Raw genomic sequence first — 12,406 nt, 5'->3', positions numbered from 1 at the left:
GCACTAGTATGTTAACTGGCCATTGATTTGAGTCAGGTGTGTTGCAGCAGGAAAACTCCGGACCGGAGTTGTCCCCCCCTCCCAGGTTTAAACCCTCTGGTTCAGCTTTTCTTCCACTCTCTGTCCAGTTGATCCCACATTGCTTTAATAAGGATGAGGTTCAGGCTCTGGGATGGATTCATCACTGCTGCTGTCCAGTCCAGTTCTTGTGTCATTAGTGATCCTTTAGCTTTTTCCTGTCCTTATCATCAGCTTCCAAACAGTCCTCCTCCCACTGAGACTATTTTCTGAAGCGTCTGTACTACTGTTGTAGATATTAATTTTCTTGGCACTTTTGGTAAAATATCTTGTTAAAAGTAACAAATTGCATTGTTATCATTTTGTTACATGTTGTTATTAAAATATCCAAAGTTACAACTTCAACAACTTAATAAAAATCAGTCTCCTGGAACATTTACCTGTCAGTATCCTAAGAAACCTGGAAAACCAAGAACTACTTTGCAAGAGCTCTTTAAGAGACGTAGTTTAAAAGAGGAACAGAATATAAAGAAACATGAAAAATACTTTTCCACAGAACTGTAAATGCAGGAAAAAAACACAAAAAACAAAGGAAGAAGCTGAAAATACAAAGTAGCTTTAAGTCTTCTTACCTATGTCTGTAAGGTACTCTTCTCGTACTTTGATTTTCAAAGGCTGTTCGGAAAAAGAAAGAAAGGAAAATAGTCTAAGCACAGAAAACCTTAATGAAGATGTTAATGGTGCAGTAGCAGCCAATGCTTAAAGTTAAAGTTATAAAGACATATTAATACTTACAGCATCAGGGTCCAGGAAATGGGAGCAGATCTGAGGTGCGAGTGCCCGGGCGTCTTTAGGGCTGGATCCTAAGTAAGCCTCAACTGACAAGTAGAACAGCTAGCGATGGCAAAAGAACAGTAATATAAGAAGAAAAATCCGAACAAATAGGGGTGGAAAAATCGAACATCTGGATTTTTTTGTTTCACAATTTTTTTTTTGTTAAAAAAAAATCTTTTTTTTTTTCTCAATTAAATAAAATGAATCCACTATAAAATTTTTGTCATTTTTATTGGTTTTATTGATCTTTTCACTTGTCTTCTTGAGCGTTACAGCAGCAGAATAATGGTCTGCCTACTGTGTTGTTTTCTCCTAACTGAAATCAAGAAAAATTACTCGCAAAATAAAGTTTAATAAAAAAAATTTGTTTTTTAATCTACAAAAATCATCAATATTGAAGAATTTTGAGAATCGTAATTTAAATCGAATCGGCACCCAAAAAAATCGGAATCGAATCGGGACAAAAGTGTATCGTCACAGCCCTACAAACAAAGTTAAAAAATCTCTTTCTTTTAGTGTCAACACACTGTATGGATGCGATTGAGGAGCAATCCCCTTCATTTCTACACGTTTCCTGAAATCCAGACTCACCAGAGGGTTTGGGTCCAACAGCTGGGTGAAAACGTATCTCATGAATACGGTCATGTGTGCGGGCCGGGACTTCAACGACTCGATGTCCTGGAACAGACCATCCATCTACAGGAAAGACAGAGAAGAAGAGGAAAAACAAAGAGAGAAAACGTTAAGATTTAGCTACAGAAGAAGAAAAAATGGCGGGAAAAAATAAGAAGATGTGTGAAACGCACCTCATTAAAGCCATAGCCGTCACAATCTTCATCTTCCTCCTCTGGGCTGATGATCTGAGCCTTTCCACCCTTTAACACACAGAAACCGACTTCAACAACCAGAAGTCGTCTGGCTGCAAACTCCACAACACCATCAGGTTGCTAACGGTCTAAACGGAGTCATTTAGGCTGACGGACGATCTCTTTGTCGTCTGTCGTTCTTTTTAAGCTAGTCAGGTCAAAGTGGTGCATGATGGATATGATGAGGGCTGGATGAAAAGGAAACAACAGAGCAACATTTCCATGTTGGGAAAAAAAGGCTGCATGCCTGCCAGTCTCACCGTTTCATACGGGGGGTGTGTGTCGGAGCTCTGATGTCGGTGATGGGAAGTCCTGAAGGAAAATGAGGGGGAGGAGTGGGGACTCTCATATGCCTGGGAAGGAGGAGGAGGAGGAGGAGGAGGAGAGGCAAGGGAAAGAGGGTGGAAGGATGAGGGGAACGGGATGAGTGAACCATCACATGCATAAACACACACACAGCCTCACTAAGCTGGGAAAAGACAAGATGGTGAAACTCACTTCCACGTCTCCTTCGCTTGAATCCACTGACAGTCGTCCTGTTAAACAACAGGAAGCTTAAAAAATTGAGTGTGTGTAGCCATTATTTCTATCAGAAATATGTGTATTGTTTCATACCTAAATGTAACTTTTGTAAAGACTAATTAGATTTCTGCCTGTTAAACTCTAGATCCAACCTGAATGACAAACATGCATAGATACAAACCTTCTCCTGCTATGATGAAGCTTGTTACAGATTCTGATCGTGTTCCCTCCTGGAAAGACGAGATTAGGCTTTAAAGGTGCAGCAAGCATCGAAACCAAAAGGAAGAAAGAGTAAACGCATTGCCAAAAACTGGGTTTAACTCATTGGCTGCCAAAAACGTCTTTTTGACTCTGACGGTTCACATCAAAAGTCGTCTTTTACGGTTTCTGTAAATGGAAAGCTGATTGGGCCGAATGTGTGCGTCAAAACGTCCACAAAATGCACGATCCGGGCACACACACCCAACACGTTGTGAATGTGCTCCGAGTAGTGCACAGCAATGATTCAAAACGCTGGCAGTACGGGGCTTTTCTGCTATGACGATCATTGATTGTATAAGAAGAGATGGACGGAGCCTCTGTGACGTCACCCGTAGGTTTCTGAAGAGCTGAATTGAAGCTCGGTGGGTGGTTCCTACAATCACCATGTTGGAAGGGGCATGCGTGTCGTCTTGCCCAGAAAATACAAATATGGGCAAACAGGTGGAGGTGAGAGGGGGCCTGTGAGCGTCATGACGGATGATTGACATCGAGCAAACTCAAAGCTGCCCGTAGCTAAGAGCTAACTGAGCTAACCCGGAGATAACAGGAGCTAACCACCTAATGAAGGTAAGTGGGCTAAAGCTAAGTCATGTTGTTAACCGGCTAAAAACCGCGGCTGTTCTGCGTTCTTCTTACTTGAAGCGGGAGATTGGGTACCTGTCAATCAAAAGGGCACGCCCCTAAATATGTCGAATTTCGAGATTAATTACTTTTAAACGGGCGTGTTAGAAAAAAATTTACTCCCCCCACAGTTGTCATGAAGGTAAACCTGAACTATTAAAACCGAAAATGGATTTTTGAACCAGACTGTAAACATGTTTATTTCTGCTGTGAAGTTGGTCTTTTTAACATGGGAGTCTATGGGGATTTGCTCTGTTTTGCAGCCCCTAGTGGATGAAGGGGGAACTGCAGTTTTACGCACTTCCGCATAGGCTTCACTTTTCCTGCCGGAGACTGCCGCTTGATGACGATGCAGACAATAAGTTAAGTATTTGATCCTTTAACAATAAAAGAAAACTTGTCCTTTTATTCTCTTAAAATTAAACATTTATATCCACTTTTGATGTGTCCACATACCACAGACGCCATATTTATGGCACCATTTTTACTCTGGTGTCTCAGATTACAAACAATGGTGTGTATAAGGTGAAAACACTGCATCGCCTTAGTTTGACTGCGCTTGAGCATCTTTTTAGATAAGAAAAACCTTAAAAAGCACATAGAAGAAGACATAAGCAGCTACCTGTAGTGTGGTCATTGCTATGCCCAAGGTCGACTTAATGATTAAAAACATATTTATGTCAGAAGAATTTTGGCCATTGACGACCACCATGCTCTGACAAGTGTGCTTCCCATTTGAAGTTATTCATATTCCCATCAATACCACGAGATTAGAGTAAGCACTGTATATTTGTACACACTAATCAGTAGGGGTGTGATGATATGCTTTTGTCCTGATTCGATTCCGATTTCTTTTGGTGCCAATTCGATTTAAATTGCGATTCTCACAATTCTCCAATATTGCTGATTTCAATGAGGAAAAAAAACAACAAAGTAGCCAGACCATCATTCTGCTGCTATAATGCCCAAGACGACAAGTAAAAAGATCAATAAAACAATGAAAATTACAAAAAAAACAATTTTTTAAGTGCATTCATTTTATTTATTTGAAAAAAAAAAAAATTATTTTTTAACAAAAAAAAAATCCATTTTAAAATTGTGAAGAAAAAACTCTTAATTTCCAATTTTTCAATTCGATTTTCCCACCACGACTAATCAGTCAGCAGCAACAATGACTATAAAAGATTTGGCGCCCAAATTTTGATTTTGCAAAGTCAAATCAGGGAAATAGTTGAAGTTATAGCAGCTAAATGTGTTTACAATATAATGTTTTGTTTATTAAAAAGCCTGAAATCAGAAGTAAAAAGACAAATAATGATTCAGAATATGTTTCATTGCATTTCATCGACTTAACATCTGCATTTGTCCCACCCAGAAGGCCGATGCTCTCTGTTATCAAAACAAAGAGTTCAACATGTAACAAAAGACAGATTTTCTCACCAGGTCTTGCTGAATCTTGACTCTGACTTGGCGTGCTCTCCTCTTGGCGCTTTCAATCCGCTCCTCCAGTGATGGCGATGGATTCTTCAACTGCTCCTCCATCAAGCCCTGAAAAACCAGCAAATATCAGTCAAGCTCCGTCTGGCAAAATGAATAGAAAGTTGGACAGCTCGGCTGTTTGTGTGTGAGTTCACACACCCGCAGTTCAGCTTCTTCCTGCTCCAGCATTTTCCTGAGTATCTGACTTGCATGTTTTTGCACTTCGGGATCCTACAAATGGAAACATGTTTTGCACACAAGCAGCTCGTTTTAACCACCGAATGTCAGTTTATTTATTTTTCTTCTTACATCTTCACCTCCAAGTCTCTCACCTGTAGTGGTTTGGGTCCTGTGATTCTTTGGGAAGGGGTGCTCAGTCCAGATGGTAAGGGTGGAGGTGGAGGCGGGGGGGTCTCCCCACCATGAGGTGTTTTCTGATTAGGTGTGAGGTCATTAGGGAGGGGTTCCAGGGGTAAGGAGGCGGCTGATGGGGGCGGTCCTTGTAGTGTCAGAGCGACATATGTTCCAGCTGCGAGATGACCCGAAAAAAAAACAATGAAATGAAGTCAAATCAGACGTTTTTAGTTGAACATTGATCAAGACCTTTTCAAGCTCACATTTTATCAGCTTCACCACCTCCTGATGTGACATAGAGGACACCAACGAGCCGTTCACCTGGAAGACACAAAACACAGACAGAAACACACTTAAAACAGGAAGAGGATACCACCTCTCAGTCCAAATGTCTGCAACAATATTCTTCTACTTAGAGGTCCAACTAAAACCTTTATGATTCGGTCCCCTTCCTGAACCCCAGCCTTCACCGCTGCACCACCTGAGAAGGAGGACATGCACACAGTTAAACTTGTGCAGAGGAAGAAAAATACAGGAAGTCACACATCTCAAGATGGTAATTTGGGTCATCATTTGATCACTCATCTATTTTGTTTTATACCCCTTTGTCTAATTCAGGGCTGTGGGGCAAGAGGCGGGTTAGACCATAGAGAGGTCACCAGTCCATATGTGGTCATTATTTAGAATCACAATAGAAATAATTCAATTCCACATAGTCTTTTTCAGGAGTTTTTTTTTTTTTATTTTTTACATTTTTCAAATGGATCAGATGATTCAACCTGCAACTGGTGAATTAGTTTGAAGCTTTAACATGGGCAACTTGTAGGTTTTTAAAATTGAATGTCTTTGAACTAAAATAAAAAAATAAATAAAATAAATAAATAAATAAAAAAAGCAAAAATAAAAAAATAAAGTAAAATTAAAAAAATAAAAATAGGCTTCAATATAAAAAAAGCTAAATTAAAAAAAAATAAAGTAAAATTTAAAAAATAAAAAATAGGCCCAAATGTAAAATAAAATTTAAAAAAAAAAAAAAAAAAAAAAAAAACAACAACAAAAAAACTGCTTTTTGAGATCCACATAAAATCCACCCGGTAACAACAACAACTACTATCTATCATTTTTGGTTCATGGTGAAACACCACCATCCTGGTGAGGGAGTGAGCTCTTCGGAAGGGAAGAAAAACACAACTTAAATACATGGCTGTGTCATTGTGAAACTAAATGTTGCATAATAACTGTTTAATTTCAGTTTTTTTTGCAACAACTGAAAGTCAAAAGCAAATAATATTTAACTGCCTATCTCTGCTATAGTTCTGTATTTATGTAATATAAAGTGTTTGTATTTGGGAAAAACATATTATAATAGTTTATGTCATGTCATAATAGTTTATGATTTGACAGTAATGCATCATATCCATAAAAATGTGCAGTTGCATCATGTAAGAATTTAATGCAAAATACCAAGAAAAATGAGGAAAAAAACTACTTTTAAAGGTAATTCCTTTGGAAAATGGACAGAAATCTTTGACAAACACATTGATTTTCCACATTGCTCACCTGGTCGGACATTCTGCACTAGCTTGATTCTCTCTCCGCACACTGTGAAGCCAAAACCAAGCTGGTCTTTTTGCACAACCACACAGCGGTGGACCAGACCGGGGCCTGGGAAAGACAGAAGTAAAAGCTCAGTCTGACAATAGACGATGTCTGACTGAAATAAATAAGGTATTACAGCCACAATTACTTGTCGTCTCAGTAATGACGTCTGCCGTCTGCTCTCTATGTTGGCTGGCTGATGATTTGCGCTCCGAGTCCCCAATGGTCAGACTGCTGAGCCTACGTTGGAGGGAAGAGAAACAGGAAGATGGTTTTTATGAAATGATGCCAAACAGATCAATTAGGAAAGGCATCTGAAATGATGTTTGGAGGTAAAGAGGAAGAAACTAGAGAACGAGAGACAAAAAAAAAGATGGAGAAGTAAGAAGCAAGCCTTACAGAGGAAAGCAGAAAATAACTGTCAGAAACAGAGAAGGGATGAGTTTACAAATTGCAATAAGAAAGCAGTAGACGGGAAAAACTCACCAAGCGGCAAAAGGGCTGAAAGCGGAGCAAGACGGACAAGAAGGAATAACAGATAAAAAGGGAAAAGAGGGGCAGAGAAAAGAACTAAATTCAGAATGACAAACACGGAAAAGTCAAAAGAGAAACTAAGATAGACTATTTAAACCCTCCTCGTGCCCTTTAAACTCTAAAAGATTGTAAACACTGAAAGCAGCCATGACCTCACAGGACGTATTGATTTAAAGGTGTATGATGCAAAAAAACACACGGAATAAATGCAACAGTAAAAAGCTCATACGAAGAAGTTTTAAAATGATGATCTTCTGTTTTTGTTTGAGCACCAGAGTTGCAAATATGCATCCAGCTTTTTTTTCTCTTTTTTTTAAAATGTATATTATGGTTATAAACCAGGATGGAGTCTAAAAGAAAAAAAAACCACTTTAACTAAAGCTGACAGCCAAAGTAAGGCACTCATCATTGTAAGAGGAAGACAACTCTCAGTAAGCCGTCATCAAAATGTATTCAGCAAGGCGGTGGGAATTTACCACGGTAGGATAAAAGGTTTGCTGATCTGACTGTAAATGTGCAGAAACAACCTGATATGGAAACAGCTGCAGGACGCATGCAGTGACGGAGCGGCAGCATGCCTGCCAGCAGCATTGCACCAGATCTGAGGAAGAGGCTGAAACTACTGACCTCTGCTAGGTTTTCTAACTGAGGCGCTAACAATGGCTAACTTAGCATCCGTCTTGCATCCTGCCTCTTCTCTAAAGCTCTCCCCAGCCATGAAAAGCAATATGGTTCTAAAAAAAACCTTTTGTTTTCTGTACAATTATCACAGATTGTATAAAAAAATGAACAGAATTGCTGAGCAAATGTTGTTAATTTTAACATCTGACGACACCTACAGTTGTGTTCATATGTATTCATCCCCTTTCATTAAAGAAAAGGCTGAATTTACAACAGTCGCGCAAATAACTGGAGACTTAAAAAAGGAACAAGAACTAAAAATTTGCAAAAATATAATTTAGTAATATAAGACACTGTTTTTTCATTTAATTGAGTTGAAGAAAGAAAAATAAAAAAAACAAACAAATCGGTCCTGGACAAATTAGAGCACTTAAATAAATATATATAAATATATACATATATATATATATATATATATATATATATATATATATATATATATATATATATATATTAAATTAAATAAATTATCTTATTTTCTTGCTTCAAAAAAAAAAAGAAATTCCATTGAACCAAAATTAGAAAATAATGTAATGATTTTCATAAGATTTTTATTTATTATTACTTTAGTCAATTTCAGCTTATTTTACAGGCAGCTGTTTTTTTTCCTTCTTTAATGAAAGGGTATGAATAAATATGAGCACAACTGTATACTACCAAGGTAGATGGGATATGATCATCCAATCCCGCTAAATTAATATAACTGTAAATACAATGAATAATATTTGCAAGTGTAAAAATAAATCAATACAGTCCTGTGAGCTCAGACACATTTTAGGTGTATTTAATGCATTAATTATCCAGAATGACATGACTACGGGGTTAGGTGGTTACTCTGCCAAAGCACTGTTAAACAACCGGAACAGCCACTAAGCGATTTGTTTTCACAGCTGTACAATCCATAGATGCCATTCACCCCGCACCCTGACACCATCCATCACCAGGTAGCGCGCCTACCTGAACAGGTGGCCGTTTTTCTTATTGGCTGCACTGCTGTCACATGACACACACACAGATACAGTAGTGGGAAGCGATGGACATGTACACAAGTACACACCAGGGAAGGACAGTTGACAGCAGGAAAGACAGGAAAGACACGTGATAAAGACAAAAGGTGCATCACACAGGTGATCACGCAAACACAGGATTCACAGTCAATGTGGTGATCAGGAGAAAACACGGTGAACTACAGTACAGAAATGCTAGACACGGCAGGTGAAGAGGAACTTCGGAACAAACACAAATAAGTAAGGGTGGGAAAATCGAATCGAAAAATTGAAAATTGGGATTTTTTTTATTTCACAATTTTAAAATCAAATTTTTTTCCCCCAAATGAATAAATTTTTTTTTTCATTTTTATTGTGTTTATTGATATTTTAACTTGTCTTCTTGGGGCAATATAGCAGCAGAATGATGATCTGGCTACAGTGTTGTTTTTCCCAATTTCAATCAAGAAAAATGACGAGCAAATAAAAAAAAGTTTGATACATTTTTTTTGTTTTTAAATCTACAAAAATTAGCAATATCGAAGAATCGTGAAAATCGCAATTCAAATCGAATCGGCGCCAAAAAAAATCGGAATCAAATCGGGACAAAAGCATATTGTCACACCCTTGCATATAACTAGGGGTGGGAAAATCGAATTGAAAAATCAAAAATCTGGATTTTTTTATTTCACGATTTTAAAATCGATTTTTTTTTTTGTTAAATTTTTTTTTTTTTTTCAAATAAATAAAAATAATCCATTCCAAATTTATTGTCATTTTTGTTGTGTTTATAGCAGCACAATGATGATCTGGATAATGTGTTGTTTTTCCCAATTGAAATCAAGAAAAATGATGAGCAAAAAAAAAAGTTTGATACTTTATTTTTTTGTTTTTAATCTACAAAAATTAGCAATATTGAATAATTGTTAGAATTGTCATTTAAATTGAATCGGCACAAAAAAAAAAATCTGAATCGAATCGGGACAAAAGTATATCATCACACCCTTACAAATAACCCTCCCAAATGTCAACTTGACTGGTAACTTGGCTGTTCTTACTTATGGGCTTTCCTTCCTAGAAGCAGATTTATCAACCCAGACATCAACCTGTCTGACTTGTTCCTCTCGCAGCTGATAACATCAGCGCTGCATTTCCATGCAATGCGCTGAGATGCAATGTCAATAATAAGAAGGAGCGAGCTGTAGGATGTGAGGCTCATACCTGTCCAGTGTAGAGGTGGGTTGGCGGAGACTCATGTCTGCAGCCCTGTGACACTCCTCTGCTTCCTGGCGTGGGATAAACACTGTCACTGGGCCTCTTTTATCATCCTCACCATCTCATTCCTCTTCAGTTTGCAGACCACACAATGCAGCTCTCTGTTGTGCTTTGATCAGATCTTCAGGCTACTTGGAAACTGGTTTAGATCAGACAGTGTGTCCCTCATGTTCCCATCCACACCAGTAGTTCCAGTAAGATCAGTAGGATTTCAAAAGGGAAGTGCCGCTAAAACTAACACTTAAATCCTTTCAGTGTTTCTCTGTAAGTGGTTAAAACATGTTTATAGAACAGAAAGTGTTAGCAGGTTGATGTTGTAGCTTTGCTTTAGTGGAAATAGATAAAGACAGTCTGTTTCCTCAGGGGTCATCAATCATGAATGAAAGGCTGATATGTCTCACTTTGCTCCAGGTCAACAACATCCATGCCTTTTAACGATAGTGTAAGCCAAATTCAATAACTGATAAGGTCAAAGCAGCCATTTCAACACCTACAACTAAAGAGGATTAGCTTAATTTTTAGTGATGCCTTAGCCACACTTAGACTTGTTTACATACGGAGCTATTAGCAGATGAGCTAGCCTAAATAATCCTCTCTACGCTGCTTTTACTGGGTGTTTTGTTCCTGTTGTAATACACCCACTGTGTCCAATTTAACGCGAATACCCTTGTGACTTTACTAATTAACTACAATCTGATTCGAGTCGCTACATCCAGCCAGCGTTAGCTCGCTGAAGTTAGCATTGAAAGTAGGCCGCTGTCAAGCAGCGGCATGGCGTGAGCACTCACGCCGAATCTAGAGATGCGTCCCCGGCTTTCTGCTGCGCAAATGATCCGATTAGCTAGCTGGCTAACCGGCTATGTCTGCAATACGAAAGCACAGCATGGCTTATTCTACATGCAAAAAAAGGGTATTAATTGTCGGAAACTGTTAAGAGTCTGTGTAAATTCCCAGTTGGAGGTATCCAGGAGTCCAGTTTTCGTGCAAATTCAGACATAAAATTGCATGTTAGCGAGTTTACTTGAAAGCATTCCAGGAGAGCTCCAGCTTGGTCTTCTTCCCAAAAAACACAGTAGTAACTCAGGATTTGCGTCGCTCTCTTGTAAAACCAGAAAAACAACAATAAAAATTAGTTACATTCTCCCTCGCTTATATTTATTGCATCCGTAGTCCCGGTCCTTGGAATAATGGTGTCAGCTGTGTTGATATCTTGCTGTCTTGACTGCTGATCCACCATCATGTCCTCAGACATCATTGGCACAAAAACAGGCTAAACGGCGCCCCCGTGTGGACGCCTGTGGATACAGCAGAAAGTTTGTCTGCAGGCTTCATACAGGACTAGAAGAGATCAGAGAGATCTTAGGGTTACTCTGGGCCCCACGACTTGATAAGGGCCCAAAGAGATGTACAAACTATATAAGAAAACCATTAAACCTTCATTAAATATAATAAATACTTTTTTTTTCAAAGGTTGGAATAAAATATTGCAATAAAAATAAACTGATAAACCATTTATATTAAAATAACCTAGTTAGATGTATGCACTGTGATTTAACCCTTTATAGGGCACTCAATGAAATAACTTCAAAATAGAAATTTTAACCTAAAATTGTCCTTCTGCTATGAACCAGGACCTCCATTCTGTTGTTACATTAAGAAAAAAAAAAAGTTTCATGCTGAAAATGAAAGGAAACAAAGTGATCAAAAAAAGTCACTTGCCCCATAAAGGGTTAAACACAGCCCTATATCTTTATTATTACTATGAAAAGCTTTAGTTTTTTTTTTTTTTTTATCAGCTTGAAGCAACTGAAGCAAAAACAAAAATCTAAAACTTGCAATCCAGTTGTGGGGTCTATGTCATTGTCTTTAATAGGGCCAAAAATTCCTGACGATGCCTCTGCCAAAACTAACAAGGTTTTTAAGACTTTCACCACTGTGATTCTAATTAAAGGCAAACTTTAAGTTACAGTTTTGTTTTACTATCTTTTATGGAGTAAATAATGTGAACTTATTGGTTAATTGAACTCTCAGAAACTCTCACCCCCTTCCTGAGCCGTCACCTTATCGTGGTGGAGGAGTTTGTGTGTCCCAAAGATCCTAGCAGCTATGTTGTCTGGGGCTTTATGCCCCTGGTAGGGTCACCCATGGCAAACAGGTGTCTAGGGGAGGGACCAGACCAAATACGGCTCACAAGACCCCTATGATGTACACAAACTCGGGCAGAAATGTTCCCTTGCCCGGATGCGGGTTACCGGGACCCCCCTCTGGAGCCAGGCCTGGAGGTGGGGTACGTGAGCAAGCGTCTGGTGGCCGGGCCTTTACCCATGGGGCCCGGTCAGGCTCAGCCCGAAAGGGTTACATGGGCCCCACCTCCAG

At 38.7% G+C, this 12,406-nt stretch overlaps 1 protein-coding gene across 3 annotated transcripts in view; it reads right to left on the bottom strand.

Annotated features, from left to right (window-relative positions):
• arhgef11 (Rho guanine nucleotide exchange factor (GEF) 11) overlaps positions 1-11,184 on the bottom strand; it is a 31,722-nt gene extending 20,538 nt beyond the window's left edge. The window contains exons 1-16 of one of the 3 annotated variants that reach the window (XM_079257953.1): positions 9,977-11,184; positions 8,727-8,762; positions 6,703-6,794; positions 6,516-6,620; positions 5,387-5,436; positions 5,219-5,276; positions 4,934-5,130; positions 4,761-4,832; positions 4,563-4,670; positions 2,422-2,470; positions 2,217-2,254; positions 1,979-2,071; positions 1,659-1,727; positions 1,444-1,548; positions 814-912; positions 651-693 (exon numbers count right to left, since the gene is read on the bottom strand). In XM_079257953.1, coding sequence (XP_079114079.1) covers positions 651-693; positions 814-912; positions 1,444-1,548; positions 1,659-1,727; positions 1,979-2,071; positions 2,217-2,254; positions 2,422-2,470; positions 4,563-4,670; positions 4,761-4,832; positions 4,934-5,130; positions 5,219-5,276; positions 5,387-5,436; positions 6,516-6,620; positions 6,703-6,794; positions 8,727-8,762; positions 9,977-10,011 — 1,249 coding nt within the window. In that variant the 5' untranslated portion in view covers positions 10,012-11,184. The remainder of the gene's footprint in view (positions 1-650; positions 694-813; positions 913-1,443; positions 1,549-1,658; positions 1,728-1,978; positions 2,072-2,216; positions 2,255-2,421; positions 2,471-4,562; positions 4,671-4,760; positions 4,833-4,933; positions 5,131-5,218; positions 5,277-5,386; positions 5,437-6,515; positions 6,621-6,702; positions 6,795-8,726; positions 8,763-9,976) is intronic. The other 2 variants (XM_079257954.1, XM_079257955.1) reach the window with 2 other exon arrangements.
• Positions 11,185-12,406: the final 1,222 nt, after the last annotated feature.

This window comes from Telmatherina bonti, assembly GCF_933228915.1.
Source record: "Telmatherina bonti genome assembly, chromosome: 18".
Taxonomy (NCBI): Eukaryota; Metazoa; Chordata; class Actinopteri; order Atheriniformes; family Telmatherinidae; genus Telmatherina; species Telmatherina bonti.
Note: the sequence above shows the minus strand (reverse complement) of the source record. Positions and strands in the feature narration are given on the sequence as shown.